The sequence below is a fragment of the Dysidea avara genome, chromosome 12 (assembly GCF_963678975.1).
Source record: "Dysidea avara chromosome 12, odDysAvar1.4, whole genome shotgun sequence".
In the NCBI taxonomy this organism is placed as follows: Eukaryota; Metazoa; Porifera; class Demospongiae; order Dictyoceratida; family Dysideidae; genus Dysidea; species Dysidea avara.
In genome coordinates, this window is record NC_089283.1 from 2,734,644 (window position 1) to 2,752,246 (window position 17,603).

The window sequence follows — 17,603 nt, forward strand, 5'->3', positions numbered from 1 at the left end:
GAAACACATTCAGTCACTAGTGCCCAATCAGTGTCCAACCCTAGTACTCCAAAGTGACTGATCTTCACCATCGGTAAAACAGCTGCCAGACCAAATTCCAGTTCAAATTCTGGAATATCAGGGTAGAGGCTAAACCACGTTTGATTATAGTACTTAAGAAAACCAGTATGTCCAGTTGGTGAGTTATGAGTCAGTTTTAACCATACGCGCAACAGTTCCATAACTAGTAAACGATACTGATAGCCTAATCCTGCATTGATAAAATTAATATTTTGTGGAACAAATCTTTTAACCATCCACTGTTTTACCCATAAATGAGTTGAAGCTATAAAAACTGTAGCATTATCCCAGTCTCCCATGTGCACCCTCACTGTTAACTCTTTCAGGTTAGGATGATCACCAGTCAAGTTCAACAAATGCCAAACCTGAAAGCTCCACTTGATGTCCAGCTTCTGTAAACATTTCATGAGGTCCAAAACAGATTTTAGTTGCTCATGGTCTAATTTGGTTGTAGGTATTTTGAGCATCATAACATTACTGCAGTAGTTCAACAACTTCACCAGACTGGAAGGTGTCACATGATCGGGAAAGGATAGTAGCTTCACGTGTTCACCACACCACTTCAGCACATTACTGACACACTCCTCGTCTCGAAGACAACTATAAGTCGGCCACTCAAAATTAGCCCAAATTGATGGAGTTTCACAGATGACTCGTAACCACTTTGAGACGCATCTCAGTGTTATCCTGTCACTTGCTGGTAGATATGATAGTATTAGAAAAATTAATTCAACTGGTAGAGAACTAATCATTCTACACTTTCACAGCAAACCGCACACGAATGACACGAGGCTCACATGAGTAAACACGTGCTGTTACCTGCAAAATCAAAATCAATTAGCGCGGTGCCCGCCCAAAAGTAAATTGATTTAAGACGCGCTTTAATTTGTGCCCCACCCATTTAGTCTTGACATATCTCTACTGAAAGATGCTTGACCTGAACATCGCTGCCTTCGAGGCCATCTTACTACTATTTGCTGTTGGCGTCTGTGCTACTCCAAGTTGTCTCGAAAGAGGTAGCAGCTAAGTATATTACGTAAACGTACGTGTATTAATGTCTGACAGTCTTGTAGAGCTCGAATAATGCTGCAGTTTGATATATACTGTGATACTCTATTGTTACTGGTATGCAGAACACCCTCGACCTACCTATTACAACAAAGGAGAAAACTAGCTAAACCAGTGTTTATTTTAGGATTTCTCCTTTGGGGGGGGATCAGGAATTTGGGGGTGACTATGGAGGTTAAAGTCTACATATAGTTGTCCAAGTTCACTACTACAAACTATGTAAGTTGAATAGTTGTCAAACTGGTTAGTCATTAAAGGCTGTGTCATGGGTGTTGATTTTGATTTAAGTGAAGCCAGATCCTATGGTTGGTAGAGCTTGATCATAGATGGGGGTGTATATTATCTATGGCTTGATGCATGAGTGTAGTAGTGATGACATAATGTTGTAGTATCTAGGACAACCATGTACACCTCACCTACACGATTATTCTATAAGTAGTGCACTGCGGTTTTTGATTCTGTTGAATAAACAGTTTGTGTGAGATCATGTATTGACCATTATTGTATGATACCACAAAGCAATAACAAATTAAAAGACCTACATGGATGGATACAAGAAATTTGAAACTTAATGCTGGTATTTTCATGCTTACGGAAATTTTTTTAAATCAGGCTTTCTGAGATTAAATCTGAGAGTATATTTGCTGGCTGCATGCCATTTTGAAAGTAAGAATTTTTTTTACAAAATTACACATTCTGAGCGGACATTTTTGACAGTTAAGTATGCAATTTAGAAAAAACTAAGAAACTAGGTATAGGTAAACTTGGGTTTACAGACTGATATTGAATAGCCATCACTATAATTATAGCAGTAGGAATTTTAGTCACGTAGTTGTATTATGTGCACTAAGAGATTTTTAAACATTTAATAATGTAATACTGAACTTGATAGCATTATAAGGTTGAATTTGCAATTTTTAACCTGGGAAATTTTTACATATTAAACCCTCTGAGATTAATCTGAGAGCATTTTTGATAAGTTTTGTGTGTCATTATTAATAAGCTTAACCTAAGTATAGTGTAGTAGTAGTCACTCACAATTTTAGGGGGTGAGTCTGAGATTTTTGGGGGGGAAAGTTCCCCCCTAACAGCCCTAGAATAAACACTGCTAAACTATTAACTTGTTAATGATCTTAGGCCACTCCAAGAAAATTCCTTGTTTCCCATTTCCCGCCCGCATGCAGATTCTCTTCCTGCATGGTCATTCATTATTGCTGTCAACTGAACATTTTATTCATTATTTATCTTGTGATTGCATAGCAGTAACTAGTTTAGCATTCAAAAAGCCCATTTAGCTAGCTTTTCACTGTTCAGGTTCTTAGTTTAAATATCTCTACTGTTTCTTACCTGTAAGTTTAATAGTTATGAATTTTGAAAATTAGTGGAAATATCTATAATGAATAACGGATAATGAACCACCCACCCGCATGTATTGTTGAGGTCAATGAAATGGGAAACAGGGAATTTTGTTGGAGTGGCCTAAAATATTGTTATGCCCAAAGATTACTTAACCCCTAGTGATTCACGGTTAAAGAAAGGATCCTGCAAGCAATTAACTACTGACGTTGACTCATATAAATTTTCTTTTCCCCCCTCCATGATTATGCTTTGGAACCCCTCCCCCTATAGCTAACTCCCCATCCCTGGATAATTTTTTCTCTGTGTTATAATCATTTCTGATTTCTGCACAGTCAGGTATAGCTAGCTAGGTGTTGCAATTGCTTTTATGATGATTTTTCTAGTACGTGCCTAGCTAACCGTAAATAACTAATATGATAGGTGGTACCATTGCTTTACAGAATTGAGGTACAACTATAACATATACAGAAAACTTGATGTTTGCAATTCTGAGGGTCTATCAGGGACCTGGTAGCCTGCATATAGTTAATTAACTTCTTATCAATTAGAACACTTAGTCTAGTTACAAACTACAGTATGTATAATTGCTTTGTGCAGGAGTCTTGGAGCAATGAGAACAAGGACACAGGTAGTGAAATGTACACGACGTATTGTCAAACTTGGCTATAAAATGATTGCATAAAAATTTCTTCAATTCGGTTACTTCTAATGATTGAAATTAGTCATTACTGGTAGAGAGATCTGTTCCATAATCTGGGTAAGCAATAAAAATGTGAGTTGAAGGACTATCTTGGGGTTGAGCTTTGTGCCAGCAGATCTTGTAGAGCAAGTAGTAAAATTGACATAGTTTGGGATGTCAAATTTAATGGATGGATGTTTGTTGGATTTTATAAAGTTTTGGTGATCTCGTAAATATACATTTTAATGGCAGTATACCAGTCTGAGTTAGCCTTGTTCTGTAATTTGAATGATAGTTAGATGGTACAAATTTTGTGGCTTTTCATTAAACTTTTTAAAGTAATTTAATACCTTTAACAGATATGGCCTCCACATCATTAAACAGTACAAATTTAGAGTGGAGTACAAGACTTTCGTGGTCTAGGCACATTGAGAGTTCTTGAATACCCTACACAAGAAACCAAGAGATTTGTATGCATTATGCCCTCCCTTCATGTGGTTAGAGATGCACTGTCACTGGTAGTGGGGATAGAGCTAGTGGCATCCTTCCAAAAGATGGCTAAGGTTTGTTGTGATGAGTTGTTGGTGTATCTGCTGCAGTTTTAGTAGTGTCTGGGAGAATAAAGTTGTTCCACAGGACTAGCATAAGGCATTATTTGTTCCGAGTCTACCAAAGAAGTGTGACTTGTCCTTGTGTGACAATTGGAGGGGAATCAGTGGTTTTTGCTAACATGATTCAACAACATTTACAGGCAGTTGTGGAGGAGGTCAAAGTAGACTCTCAGTGCGGTTTCAGTGCAATCGTGTTGCACAGACATGATTTTTGTACATGCCAACTAGTAGAAAAGGCATTACACAAAGACTTTTGAACTCAAGAAGGCATATGGCTTGCTGTAATGTGGCTGATCCTAGCCAAGTAAGGATGTTAATATTCTGATTAGTCTGATAAGGCCCTACATGAAAACATGCAAACTGGAATTTCACTTGTGGACGATTTGGTAATATTGAGGTGTACAATGGTTTGAGGCAGGGGTGCATCACTGCATTTTTGGACCAACTTTGTTCATCCTCTTCTTTAATGTGGTGATGTAGTGTTGGTGACAATGGTGTACATAACTTGGAGTCTCAAGTTTCTTTATAAATGTGGAGGTAAGCTAATGGGTGAGAGCACCTTCCATATCTTTGACGACTGCAGTTTTGCTGATGATGCTGCTATAGTAACATCTACTAGAGAAGACCTTCAGCACTGTGACAGCTTGCAGCCTAAATTATTACTATCCCAAAGATCAAGTTTTTTAGTTGCTGGGAGTGGTGTGATTTGGGCCCCATTATGGTTTGATCACATCTGTAACATCCCATTGTTGTCTTGGCTCTCTCATGTAGTGGAATTGAATACTAGAATATCTTGTAATGTTTTTAGAAGGTCTGTTTTCAGTGACCATATGCCATCTTTGACCATGGATTTTTCTTTACCACACTGTGGTGTTGGGTGTTCTGTTATTTGCTGTGAAAACTTGGCCTGTGATATAGTGCGTATATACAGGCAAAACACGAGTGCCCGTGGTATAACTAATACGTTCTACTTTAGCATGCAGACTCACCTAATTGGTAAAATCTTCAGTTGCTATACCCTTCTCTTATGTAGGGAACCAAGTAAGCTTTGATTGTGGGATTGCATTTTGCCAAACAAACTGTGATTGTGGGATTCAATTTTAATGCATCAACTTGAACAGTAGTTTGATTTTACTTTTGCTAATATAGCAATATCAGTTAAGAGACTTATGTTAATTATGTTACTTTTATTACTACATTTACAAAAGTAAAAAACGAACTACTCAGGGGCAGATCTAGGATTTTTTGAAAGGGGGGCTAAGCTGGACAGGGACATAGGTAACTAGCCAGACATTACATGTGTAATTATCGTCACAGAAAATACCACTCTCAACAAGTGACCAACTGTCGATAACCAATCAAGTGGACAGGCACTTGCTTATATGCATGGACGAAAGCCTCTTTTTATTCATTGAGATGTAAAGCCAATGAACATATTGGTAAGTAAAATGTAGATTGATGTAATATAGGCAAGCATTGTCTGTGTACTTGTCAAGTTCTTCAGTGCCTTAATAGTACTACTAGAGAAAGATTGGGTATAAATGTTATGAGATGTCACTGATATGGTACCTTAAAAGCTTTGTACATTGTGCAAATGAACTTCATAAGTACTTTTGTATTACTTTGGACTTTCTGCTGCACATAAAACAATATACCATATTTACTTGGTTAAACGCCGCACCTTTAATAGTTGCCGCACTGAAGGGGGGCCCCACAATCGATTGTGAAAATAAGGGCTTAAACATCGTTCACATGTATTGAACGGTGGTTAAGCTTGAATAGTCGCCACATTGATTTTTGAGACTATAAGGTAATAGTAGCCGCAGCATTTAACCAAGTAAATATTGTACTTTTAAACTTATTTATGAATAAAATAATTTTATGGTTTGTTAGAAATTATAATTATTGTTCACAGGTTGAAAAGGGAACTTTCCATGTATACTTAACAGACATGGGATTAGCCAGACTCAAGACAACAGCTTGTACAATGACAAATGTTGGAAAAGCTGAAGGCACACCTTATTATTCTTCACCAGAATGCTTTTTTGGAAACACATGCCTTGCGTCTGATGTTTGGAGCTTTGGTTTAGTCTTATCTGAAGTGTTCGGGAGAAAGCATGCGTGGGGAAAACTAATGACCCATGCTGAGATGGCACAACTTATTGTGGCTAAAACTCTACCTTCCGTACAACACCTCAACCTAACCATCAGAAGGGTGTGTGAAGGTTGTTTGCAGTATGATGCGAAAAAGAGAATCGATATGATGACTGTGATACAACAACTAAGGGAAATAAATATTTAACAACTCAAGACACTTTTTAGATGTTTGTACAATACTATAGCTTCATCGGCATTTGTAGGCTTTGAAATATTATCTTCACTCATTACATGTTCAGCTAAATCAGTGAACTCCTTTGGTACAGAGCAGGGCTTAGTGACACTCCATTCACATGCAGATTCTACATCATCACTACTCACGGTGTGTCTATATGATCGTGTCCCTAATAATTGCATAACATTTTATTCAAATTTAAGTTTATCATACCTTCATCTTCAGGAAGAAAATACAGCTTATCTGGTATACCACCAGGATTACAATTACTTGGTCGTATTCTATGAATGTTCCATTCATGTGCCACGTAATCCAATTCAGCTTGTATCAAGTCCATAAAACAGTATCGAAGGCAGTCACTACACACAAAATCCATTGTTTAATTGGTGAGAAGTATGTGTATTTTGACAAATTCTATAGCTGTGTTCAGAGTTGGGGTAGTTACTTCAGAAAAGTAGCTAGTTACTAGTTACACGTTACTTTTATCCCATGTAACTTAGTTACAGTTACAGTTACTTTTCAAAAGGTAACTAAGTACTCTAGTTACTAGTTACTTTCGTAGTATAAATTATGACTTGTTTTTTGCTTTGTAACATGAAGTTTGCTCAGATATGCATCAGTAAGGGATGCAATACATATGTGCACTTGAAATAACAATTCTGTGGCTATTTCAAGTCAGTTTTAATTATTGCTACGTCTTTACTCATAGAGAACAGTACACAGAATCTGTCTACTTATTGTGGCTGTAGCATATATGGCACAAAAATTGAAGTGCTCTTGCTTTTAAAGCATAATTAGTTATAGTTGCAATGTAACTATTGTAATTAGTTACTATTGTAACTTAGTTACTTTTCAGACAATTACTCCTAGTTACAAGTTACTAGTTACAAAGTAAGTAACTAGTTATATTACTAGTCACTTTAAAAGTAATCCGTTACATAACTTAGTTACAAAAGTAACTAGTTACCCCCAACTCTGGCTGTGTTAGCCAAACTATAATCCAGCCAATATACATTGTCTCAGAAAACATGACTATTTTAATGTTTTTAATTTGATATTGGCCTACACAAAATTTTCAATCATAGTAATGTACTTGATATTGATAGAATGTTCACATAACCTAATGCATAAATTGTGTAACCAAATGCCTAATCATACATAGTTTGTTCAGCACTGGTGATTCTAGACCTGATATACAGGTGGGGGGACAGCATAAAATGTTGTATGACTGTACCATAAAGCAGAATTTTAAGGGAGTCGGGGGGGGAGGGGGGTGGGGGGACCCCAGAAGCTGCAGGATTTTTGCAATTATAAGGATTTAAAAATTAGTGCTAAAACATTAAAAATGCTAAAACTAACAATACATATCTATACCACAACTTTCCCCCTAAATTTTAGAAAACTTATTTTTCAACAGGGCGGGCCTGTCCCCCCCCAGTAGAATCGCCTATGTTGTTCAGACACTGTGACCAAGCATTTTTTTTTCTTATTTCAAGCGTTGCCAATATTTCCTTAAACTGGATGATGCATGCAAACAAAATCGAAATACTTCAATATAATTGGTTTGCTTCAAACTCCAATGCATTTTAATTGTTTACAGTACGTTTATTAGCATATATGCAACAGCACCATACATATATAATCAACACTCTTTTACTTACATATGATATTCACTGCTGTCATCCAGTTCACCAGATTCTCTCAAAGCCTGTAATCATAGCAATTTTGCACTTATCACATGTGAAACACTAATTTCACACACCTTAAAATAATCCATCCACCATTGCGCAGCTGTCCCCACCAAGCCTCAATACGCTAGTTTTTGCACGATTAAAACAAACAAATAATAAAATACAAGGTAAACAAACTTGATTGGAAGTAGATCGGCCATACATGAAGCTTTTCTCCTTTGCAAAGGGATCGTCATGTTGATCTCGCAAAAATAGCTGCAAAAATGCTATATTATTTGTATTCTCAGTTCCTCTGTCCGTTCTTAAAATTGTAGGACACCCTACAGTAATAAACACATCAGTTTTAATTTATATGTTTAGCTATCATATGCCTTAAAACATACCACATTCAATTGATTAATTAAACACTGCAGCTGTAATTAGTCTATAATATAGTATAAAAACTAATGAGGATATTCAAGGGTAGCCGGTGCTATCAGTACAAAGCAACTCTTAGACCTCAGTGCATCAAAAAAAGAGTACATACTTATTACAATAGCTGCAATGTGTTCCACCACAATGTACACTAAAAATGGAAACAATAGACAAAAGGTATGGCATACAGAAACACATTATAGAATATTGTTTGTTCCCTTCTCTATTACTGTAGGATTACCTTTCTAACACTACAGATACATAATTATTGTCACCATGAGGCATGTTCACTGACACAGTATAGCTACAGCCACTATTCAAATGTAAGCCTTTTTGTATCAAATCTAAAAATGTACGTTATTATAGTACATTTGGATATTATGTCTTGGCCTTATATGTTTACATATACTGTATATCCGAGGATCAAAATGCCATCCTGCAGGAGCTGAGAATTAGGAAGGATGAGGGTGGGCAACTGTATCCTCTGTCATTTTTGAGGGCAGCACCTATTCACTTATTCCAATGCCCAAAAGGCAACTATCTTATGGTACTACTCAAACGCAATGTCGCTATATGGATTGCAAGTTGATGTTTTCACAAAATTTTCATCCTTGGAACACATCAGTAGACAATTAAAGTAAAGCAATCCTAAAATATTAAACTGTAAAAATGCTTAAGTCATTCAGCAAAAAAGTTGAACAAGTAATATCAAGGGTTAAAGGATTAATGCTTGGTTGTATGTATACTATACCACCCCAAAAACACCTTCGCTGTAAAAAAGGCGCGCCCAAGAAACTACAAGTACCTGGAACCCAATGTAAAAAAGAAAAAGAAAAATCAGCTTAGCTGAAGTGAAAAGTAACTGGTAACTTAAAGAGCTGATATCTGAAGCGGCCAAGAATACAATTACTAAAGTTTAATCCATGCAAGAACACCTTGGCTATAAAACAGGTGTATACATGAAAGTAACTGGGAACTGAAATGGCTGATATCTGAAGCGGCCAAGAATGAATGGTCATATACAACTAATTCAAAAATTTAACACTGAACCTTTATAATTCAGCTGTGTTCTATACTCACTCTTGCTGCATTGTAAAGTAATTTCTTTTTACTCTAATTGGCTGGTAATTTGTAAGCCTTTTTTAATAGTCAGTATAATAGAGCAAAAAAAGGCGGCCAAATTACCAGCCAATTAGAGTTAAAAGAAATTATTTTACGATGCAGCAAGAGTGAATATAGAACACAGCTGAATTATAAAGGTTCAGTGTTAAATTTTTGGATTAGTTGTATATGACCATTCATTCTTGGCCGCTTCAGATATCAGCCATTTCAGTTCCCAGTTACTTTCATGTATACACCTGTTTTATAGCCAAGGTGTTCTTGCATGGATTAAACTTTAGTAATTGTATTCTTGGCCGCTTCAGATGTCAGCTCTTTAAGTTACCAGTTACTTTTCACTTCAGCTAAGCTGATTTTTCTTTTTCTTTTTTACATTGGGTTCCAGGTACTTGTAGTTTCTTGGGCGCGCCTTTTTTACAGCGAAGGTGTTTTTGGGGTGGATATCACTCATTTTTGTCAGTGATAGACTCTACATTTGGTTTAAAAGCTAATTTTTTGGAAATGAGCAATTAACATTAATGTAGAATATTATCTAGGAGAGTCAGTAAAATCCATACATAATAATGATTGTTTCATAACACTGTAAATTCGGAAGTATGAATTTACGGTGTAGTATGACTGTTCTATTAGCTTTACTGCCTGCACGTCATGAATATATCTCATATCTGTGCATGTTAAATGCTTCAGACACCTAATTAAACTTGCAAGTGCCTAATTAGTTCACAGTTGCTACACAGCTATAAATACATTAGTAATTGTTATCATCATAATCATTTATCATGTTATAACCATTTTTTAATATTTTGGTCACAACTTCAGGATTACAGCAGCAGAGAAAGGAATAGAGGACTCAACCATCAAGACTTGTATATGGGAGATGGAACAGTATTGCGATGGACAATGCCGGTACTAACCCCTCAAGGGTGTTGCAGTACAGTATAGATGCAAGACCAGAGCCTCGATCGTCACCTTTTGACTGTGGTCACAACTTCAGGATTGGAGCAGCAGAGAAAGGAATGGAGGACTCAATCATCAAGACTCGGGGAGATGGAATAGCATTGCCATGGACAATGCCAGCACTAACCCCTCAAGGATGTCACAGTGCAGTATCGATACAACCACTCCAACCAGTGCATAAGACCAGAGCTCGATTATCACCTTTTGACTGAAATTTTTATACTTGATGAAGCAATTAAAACAAAAAAGTTGTAGTACTTGTACTTTCCTGAGGGAACATGTCCCCAGAGTCCCAGACTCCCTTGCCCGTTCAGCAGAATAATAGGATTGAGCCTTACTACCACTTTCACCTTTATTCTTGGCCTGAATGTACATATCAGCAACATAATACAGTAGCTGTAGATAATGCTAGTTAATGCCCCTAGGCAGAGCTATAGGGGTGGGAATTTTTCCCTACTATCATACTATCATAGTAGTTCTTCTCGCAGTTCTTTGCCTGGCCATCATCAACTGCTGTCAAAACATTAGTTTCGTCCCCCAGACCCTTCCTCAAGCATGCTTATCACACAAAAATAACTGTGCACAAACAATTACATTTAAGCTATTTAAATATTTTTCAAGAACAGATGCCAGGAAATATTTTTTTACAAGAAGAGTTGTTGAACCATGGAATAATTTACCCCAAGAAGTAGCATGCGCAGCATCAGTTGATGATTTTAAGAAATTGATTGACCAATATTCATCTAACACTATGTATAAATGTATGTAATTAGTCTACTTGTACTTTTTTTACCTGTTGATCAGGTGTAACAGGCTGTTTAGCCTTATAAATTACCTGTAATAAATAAATTATTCATTGACAGCTTATACTACACTTACCGCATTGTTGAACCATGTATACCACCAGAATCCACCAGATTGACAACTAACACGTGATCTATTTAGGGGAAATCTCGTGGAAAGTCCCTAATTACCTTAAGCGGACACTCATGATACGTGGCTTTAAATTGAATGGTTTAAGAATGTAACTGGATGGTGAGGCGTACTTTAATCGGCTCGACTTTACTGAGAAACTCGAGCCCCTCGTGAGAAACTACATCGCTTGAGCAACGCTTGAAAAAGTAAGAGTCCGGCAAGAATACTGAGGGACTCTATGATATATGCCGGTCTTGAATGCTAACGAAACGAGGAGTGAAGTTTGTGTAACGTGTCACATCGCCACACACTGATTCACCGTGTTTGTGCGATAGGGTTTTTGGACCTGTCCACCAGATGTTGAAAGGAAATTCATTCCAACTTGTGAAGTTATTGGTATACTCATTGTTGGGGTCCATGGGGACATCGATGATCATTTACCAGTCAGCTGTAAGTAATGTCACAACAGAAGGAAAGGAACCATTTCCATACCCCTATGGCATACTGATTTTCCAGGTCAGTTTATGTACACCCAACCACAGAAATGTAGAACTTTGGTTGCAGGTGGAAAATAAACACCTTTTTACTCAGTTACAAGAGATTCACCCAGCTGGGATAAAATGTTGAAGTGAATGTCATTAGTACCTACTTGCGGTTCATCAGGTATTGGACAATTCCAAGTGTCCAGATTATGCAGTTGTCCTCATGTTCAAGTTTACACGTTTAGGCAAGTTCCACAACATCCTATAATCTATTACCAAGAGTTAATAATAGAGAGGAGAGTGTCCAACACAATACAGAGCCTCTACAAATGATTCAGCGTGATTCAAAGGGATTCCTCTGTAAAATTCTGTGATTTGTAGTATATTCTATATGTGAAGATTGTTTTAATCATCACATTTCTTTGTTCTTCCCATGTGCAATCATCACATTTCTTTTTTCTGGCAGTGTGCACTTGTTAACACGTCTGAGAGAATCCCTTTGAATCATGCTGAATCATTTGTAGAGGCTCTGTATTGTGTTAGACACTCTCCTCTCTATTATTAACTCTTGCTATTACTATATCAGTGTGGAATAATGCTTATATAATATTTTTCATATTCCAGACTTTAGGTATGTGTATTGTATTTAACACCTACTTGTTGGTTTTTGCAGGCCATCTGGTCATACTGGTTTATCCACTAGCTGTTGAATGTGATCATGGTACATATGTAAGTTGAGACCATGCAGGAACAAAGATACAGGTGTCATGAATTTCAGGTCAGTTGACATTCAGAGGAATTGTATTATTGCAATTGTTCTTTTTGTAGTTATCAATTATCAGTGACCAGTTTGTGATAGCGTACTTTTGTTTGACTAATGACCAAATGTTCTGGTTTACATGCTTACCCAACAGTTATGTTACTCACTTAACCTGCATATGGGACATATATTTTTAGTTCATTTTGATTATTCATCCTTTATTGGTACAGCCTGGCATATTGATTTTTTGCACATTCTCTTTTTAATTCAGTGCCTGCTGGATTGTTTCGTCAGATATCGAAACAGATGTCTTTGGTGTTGCGACCGATGTTCCAGGTCAGTTTGCATGTGTGTTTAATTTTGGACTTCAGTGCCTGCTTATTCTTTTACAGGTCTCGGTATTGAGTGTCATGAATTTCAGGGTCAGTTGACGTACAGAAGAATTGTATTATTGCAATTGTTGTTTTTGCAGTTATCAATTATCACTGTATACTAGTGATGTGAATTTGCAGGTCAGTCTACTCAGATGTATCAGGCATAGTGTTGATGGGTTTGAACAAGTATCCAGTGTAGACTATAGCGGCATCAAGGGTGTTAATTTCCAGGTCAGTTTACATGTTGTGATGTTAGTGATTTTTTCCTAGTACCCAGATATTAAGTGTATTGTATTTAATGCCCACCTGTTATGTTTTTAAATTATGGTATATCAGTGTAGACAGTGCAACAGTAAGCCTTCTGTGTTGTAGTAACTATTTGTTTCATAATATTATGCTGTTGTCCCGGAATGGCACAATTTTTGGGCAACCAGTGTGAAGTCCAGTGGTACAAACATTGTATTATGACCAAGTTGTGATAGCGTACTTTTGTTTGACTAATGTCCTAATGTTCTGGTTTAACATGCTTACCCAACAGTTATGTTATTCATTCACTTAGCCTGGGATATAATTTTTGTTCATTTTGATTATCCATGCTATTATTGACACAGCCCGGCATATTGATTTTTTGTACATTCTCTTTTAATTCAGTGCCGCTGGATTGTGTCATCAGATATCGAAACAAGTGTTTTTGGTGTTGTGACCGATGTTCCAGGTCAGTTGCATGAGTGTTTAATTTAAGGTTAACTTCAGTGCCTGCTTATTCTTTTACAGGTCTCAGTATCGTCATGCTGACATACAAGAAATCATCACTATTGTTGGAACTATTTTTAGTCAAGTCTTGATGTGATGTTAATTAACGTTGTTACACATTGTTGTATGTTTACCATATGGCAAGAAATTATCATGGCCATCATGAAATTTGAATATTGTGTAAGTTGTGTGGACCAACCCCAACTCATACATGGTCACTGGCAAACCACGAACCACATTCAAGCCACAACACCACCAACCACATTCGAGCAATCCATTACAAAATTTTGTTGCACCATTTGTGTGTGCATAATACTTAATGAAAGCCACAACACAAGCTACATGGTACACACTACATAGAGGTGGTAACCCCTAAAGGCTTGTTACCTTTTGTATTCACCTTATCGGCCTTTGTGGTTAATCTATTAAAAATTACATGTAAATAGAGAATTGAAGAGTATGCTTAAAGCACCTTCGCTAGTGATTTTGTTCAAAGACAACTGGCGATTTATAAACGCTCGCATGGGGTGTGGTACTACATGGAATTTAAAAGATTTCTGCTTAAAACACCATCCCTAGGGAACTTACGGTTCAGCACGCTGTCACAACTTGTTTATCAGGCATTAGAGTTTGTGTCCACGTCGTGTCTTTAAAAGTTATTGTAGGGATTAGAGGTTGATTGAAGAAAATACGCGTATAGGCAAACCAGGATTGGATAATGTCAGTGCTAGATGGACTATACAAACACGGCTATGTTGACTGGTTGACTGGTATAACGTGACAGTAGTTGTAACATAAGGTAGAGAAATAAAGTGAAATACGCCTATTTTTTATTTTGCGATGGTTACTTTTTTTATTTTAGCGAGGTCGCAAGAAAACTATGAAAATGATGACGACTCCTAAAGATTTTTTATCACGTAACGCAATACAAATCTATTGAGAGATGTTGCGTAATTTAGGACTAATATTGCGAAACCGGCCCTACACGTAAATAACTCACAGTAGTGGCCGCGCGTCTTTTAATTGGGCGTGCGCTTTGTAGTTTCTTGGCCGCGCGACTCACTACCGTGAGTCTTGATTTATCTCATGTTTTCAACTAACCTGCTAATTTTTCTACACAATTTAAATAGTACCCTGCAATAATGTATGGATCATTATTTGAGGGGGATACATGAAGCCAAAGGATTCTACGTGAGTAGCTGTTAAAAGGTAAGATAAGGATTATACGCTTGTTTTTAATATTGCTTACCTGTCAATGCAGCCATGTATGGCAAAACCATACGGCTTTAATTTATCATATTCATCGCAATGCCATATATTGTCTGGCCCCTACAGTTCACCAGAAAAGTGGACACAAAGTACAATAAAGCATTATCTGGTGAAATGAATACACCTTGCTGTGATATATCCTTCTCTTCAGTTTTTTTTCCTTTCCTAGCTGCAGCGCCTTCTGGGTTATCCAAAGCTGACAACATCATCACAACATTTCTGTAGCAAAATGTTGCTTACCGACTAAATAAAGGACCAACTGACTCACCTTCCAACACGCAAACTATGTTTCTCTTTCAGCCTCTTGTGCAATATGCGGTAACCAATGCAGTTCCCTGACACCTCCCTTTCTTTCTATGAATACAGTATTGCAGTAATGATAGTCACATTTATTTTGAAAGACCGTAGAATGAATGTAAACAATTGTCCCAATGTTGGATCCATGTAGCATGGTAGTTGGAACAATTGCTTCTCACCCTTCTTTAAGCTACACAAAGCCTGCAACATACAATGAAAGCATCCTCTCACAACTCATAATGGGATAGGCAGAAATTCATAAACAACAGAAATTCTTTAATAGAATAGCCCTCATAGCTATGCAGCAGGTTGTATTGTAGTACTATGATGCCGACTCTTCAACACTGACAATTTTATAATTCTTGACCTGTGAATAAGATACTTTTCCAGTACAAGATGTGTGGAGAACATTTTACCAGTGTCCTCGCAAGATATTGACATTTCAGTGTAATTTCTGACTACCACAGATACAGGCTGGGGTAGGGGGGAATGATTGCTATTAACTGAGGCAAAGATGTGAGTCCCTTGAACGTTTGGATACTAAGATACAGCATGTATTCATGTAAGGGGCCACTCACGCATATCGACTCGCAACTTGGAATTCATAGATCAACACCACAAGATTGCACATCCCTTCCTGTGACTGTCCCACTAGCTATTTTCCTGTGCTTTACTTGAATGCCTATACTTCTCCTACAAGTAAGGAGCTGAAAATTACAGATTCCCTGCACCATCCGCAATCTCAGCCCACATCTGTGGACCATGGTAGTTGGGGATTTAATAGGTGCAAAAAAGTATATCTCCCACTAGGGACCTAGTCTCACGTGGCCAGACCGCTTTTTTCCGTATATTGGGTGGGGAAAAAAGGTCTGGTGCAACTCCAATAGCTGTTTACTTCTGAGCCGTCCCCTCATTCCGGGGACGCTAATTGAATAACATTGTTATTGTTATTGTTGTTATTGTTATTATCAAGAGTACATAATAAAAATAGGAAGGGAGAGTGTCTAACTGCCAATACAGCCTGTACAAAATCACTGCGTATTATTGAAAAGACCATGATCTTTGAACAAATCAACACTTTTACTGACTATAGAGATCTGTTGATAGGTGTTGAGTGCTGTTGATAGGTGTTGAATAAAGTAAAGCCTTTGCTCTACCAATGTGTGGATGCTCTATAATACGCAGTGATTTTGGCTGAAGGTGTCCTAGTTAGACACTCTCCCTCCCTATTTTTATTATGTACTCTTGTTATTATCTACTTTACCAGTTAGGCACTGGAGGGTGTACACAGAAGGCAGAGCCTGTTCGAGGTGCTTACCCATAGCCTAGGAGCCTAAGCGAAGATCTTTGAGCTAAATATCCTAAAGTGAAACGGGACAAATACCTAGAAGGGCATTGGTCACAAAGGAGGTGCCATGACGTCAGTAAAACTATGAAGTATTCCTACACTCCTGCTCCGGTTGTGAGTCTTGTTACACGATGAGGATTAACTTTCAAGACGCTATAAAAGAGACATCGGAGCAAATTAAGATTTGTTTAAAGGATAAACAGATCTCTAGTTAACTTACTGACGTCATGGCACCTCCTTTGTGACCAATGTTATTCAATTAGCGTCCCCGGAATGTGGGGACGGCTCAGAAGTAAACAGCTATTGGAGTTGCACCAGACCCTTTTTTCCCCACCCAATATACGGAAAAAATCGGTCTGGTCACGCGAGACTACTAAGGACCTACAGATAGGCTATAGACTAAACAGCTGTGGAGAAGGGAGTATGCGAATGAACTACTTTCATGGATACACAACTTACTTTAATAGCCGCTTCGACTTCTTCAAAGGAAGTTTGACCGTTTTTGTCTCTTCTTCGCAAGCTCATCCTCTTCAGTCGCTTCCTCAGTTGATCCATTGTTAAGTTTATACCGTGCCGTAAGTGTAAAAACTTGTAAATGTCCTCATATGTATAATCGTCCTTGAAATAGCGTAATATCAAATCTTCCTCACCCACTGTGCAGTGGCGGATCCAGGATGGGGCATTTGGGGCAAATGCCCCCCCCCCCCTTCAAGAAATTGCATACAAGATCGATATACTCTAATAGAGCAGTCAATTACTCTAATAAAGCAGTCACAATGTTCATGAGGCAGTGTAGCTTACCTATGAAGCTACAAATAGGATTTTATTTTACATAACAGACGTGATATAGTAGGTAAGGATAACTAGCTATTATTGTTGTGACCTTTTTTTTTTTTTTTTTTTTGGTCTTCAACTGGTTTTCAGCAAGTTTTTTTGGTCTTCAACTGTTTTTCAGAAAGGTGCCCCCCCTCTTTCGAAACTCTGGATCCGCCCCTGCTGTGTGCAAAGCAGGAATGGCCATGATAGTGCCGAGCTTGACATCATCCCATAATAACAAATATCACGTGCACATGACGTCTAATGACGTCTTATTTCTCAAAGAAATTCTATGGAAA

General features: G+C 37.6%; 2 protein-coding genes and 1 long non-coding RNA gene across 13 annotated transcripts; 2 read left to right on the forward strand and 1 right to left on the reverse strand.

Annotated features, from left to right (window-relative positions):
* Positions 1-935: 935 nt before the first annotated feature.
* On the forward strand, positions 936-6,314 carry LOC136240257 (uncharacterized). Its single transcript, XR_010693759.1, has 3 exons — positions 936-1,076; positions 5,095-5,216; positions 5,693-6,314. It is a non-coding gene; the product is annotated as an uncharacterized lncRNA (long non-coding RNA).
* On the reverse strand, positions 6,023-17,140 carry LOC136240256 (uncharacterized). 3 transcript variants are annotated; one of them, XM_066031193.1, is made up of 10 exons: positions 15,719-15,951; positions 15,112-15,197; positions 14,968-15,062; positions 14,824-14,903; positions 14,676-14,773; positions 7,978-8,120; positions 7,872-7,924; positions 7,771-7,817; positions 6,323-6,468; positions 6,023-6,278 (listed from the first exon to the last, which is right to left on the reverse strand). In XM_066031193.1, the coding sequence occupies exons 7-10, from the start codon at positions 7,884-7,886 to the stop codon at positions 6,076-6,078; spliced, it is 411 nt and encodes a 136-aa protein (XP_065887265.1). In that variant the 5' UTR covers positions 7,887-7,924; positions 7,978-8,120; positions 14,676-14,773; positions 14,824-14,903; positions 14,968-15,062; positions 15,112-15,197; positions 15,719-15,951; the 3' UTR covers positions 6,023-6,075. The 3 variants fall into 3 exon arrangements, 1 of the variants encoding a protein (XP_065887265.1); XR_010693758.1 differs by lacking the exons at positions 6,023-6,278; positions 6,323-6,468; positions 7,771-7,817; positions 7,872-7,924; positions 15,719-15,951 and adding an exon at positions 16,948-17,140 and having other exon boundaries at positions 7,989-8,120; XR_010693757.1 differs by lacking the exons at positions 6,023-6,278; positions 6,323-6,468; positions 7,771-7,817; positions 7,872-7,924; positions 15,719-15,951 and adding an exon at positions 16,948-17,140 and having other exon boundaries at positions 7,989-8,120; positions 14,824-15,062.
* Positions 10,153-13,758, forward strand: LOC136240255 (uncharacterized). Of its 9 annotated transcripts, XM_066031187.1 has the most exons (10): positions 10,900-11,486; positions 11,541-11,721; positions 11,770-11,932; positions 12,361-12,465; positions 12,516-12,671; positions 12,719-12,783; positions 12,840-12,865; positions 12,917-13,052; positions 13,473-13,536; positions 13,596-13,758. In XM_066031187.1, exons 5-10 carry the CDS (start codon positions 12,587-12,589, stop codon positions 13,664-13,666), a joined length of 447 nt encoding a protein of 148 aa, XP_065887259.1. In that variant the 5' UTR covers positions 10,900-11,486; positions 11,541-11,721; positions 11,770-11,932; positions 12,361-12,465; positions 12,516-12,586; the 3' UTR covers positions 13,667-13,758. The 9 variants fall into 9 exon arrangements, 6 of the variants coding, with proteins under 6 accessions (XP_065887258.1, XP_065887260.1, XP_065887261.1 ...); XM_066031189.1 differs by having other exon boundaries at positions 10,899-11,486; positions 12,361-12,671; positions 12,840-12,869; positions 12,960-13,052; XM_066031192.1 differs by lacking the exon at positions 12,516-12,671 and having other exon boundaries at positions 10,907-11,486; positions 12,840-12,869; positions 12,960-13,052.
* Positions 17,141-17,603: the final 463 nt, after the last annotated feature.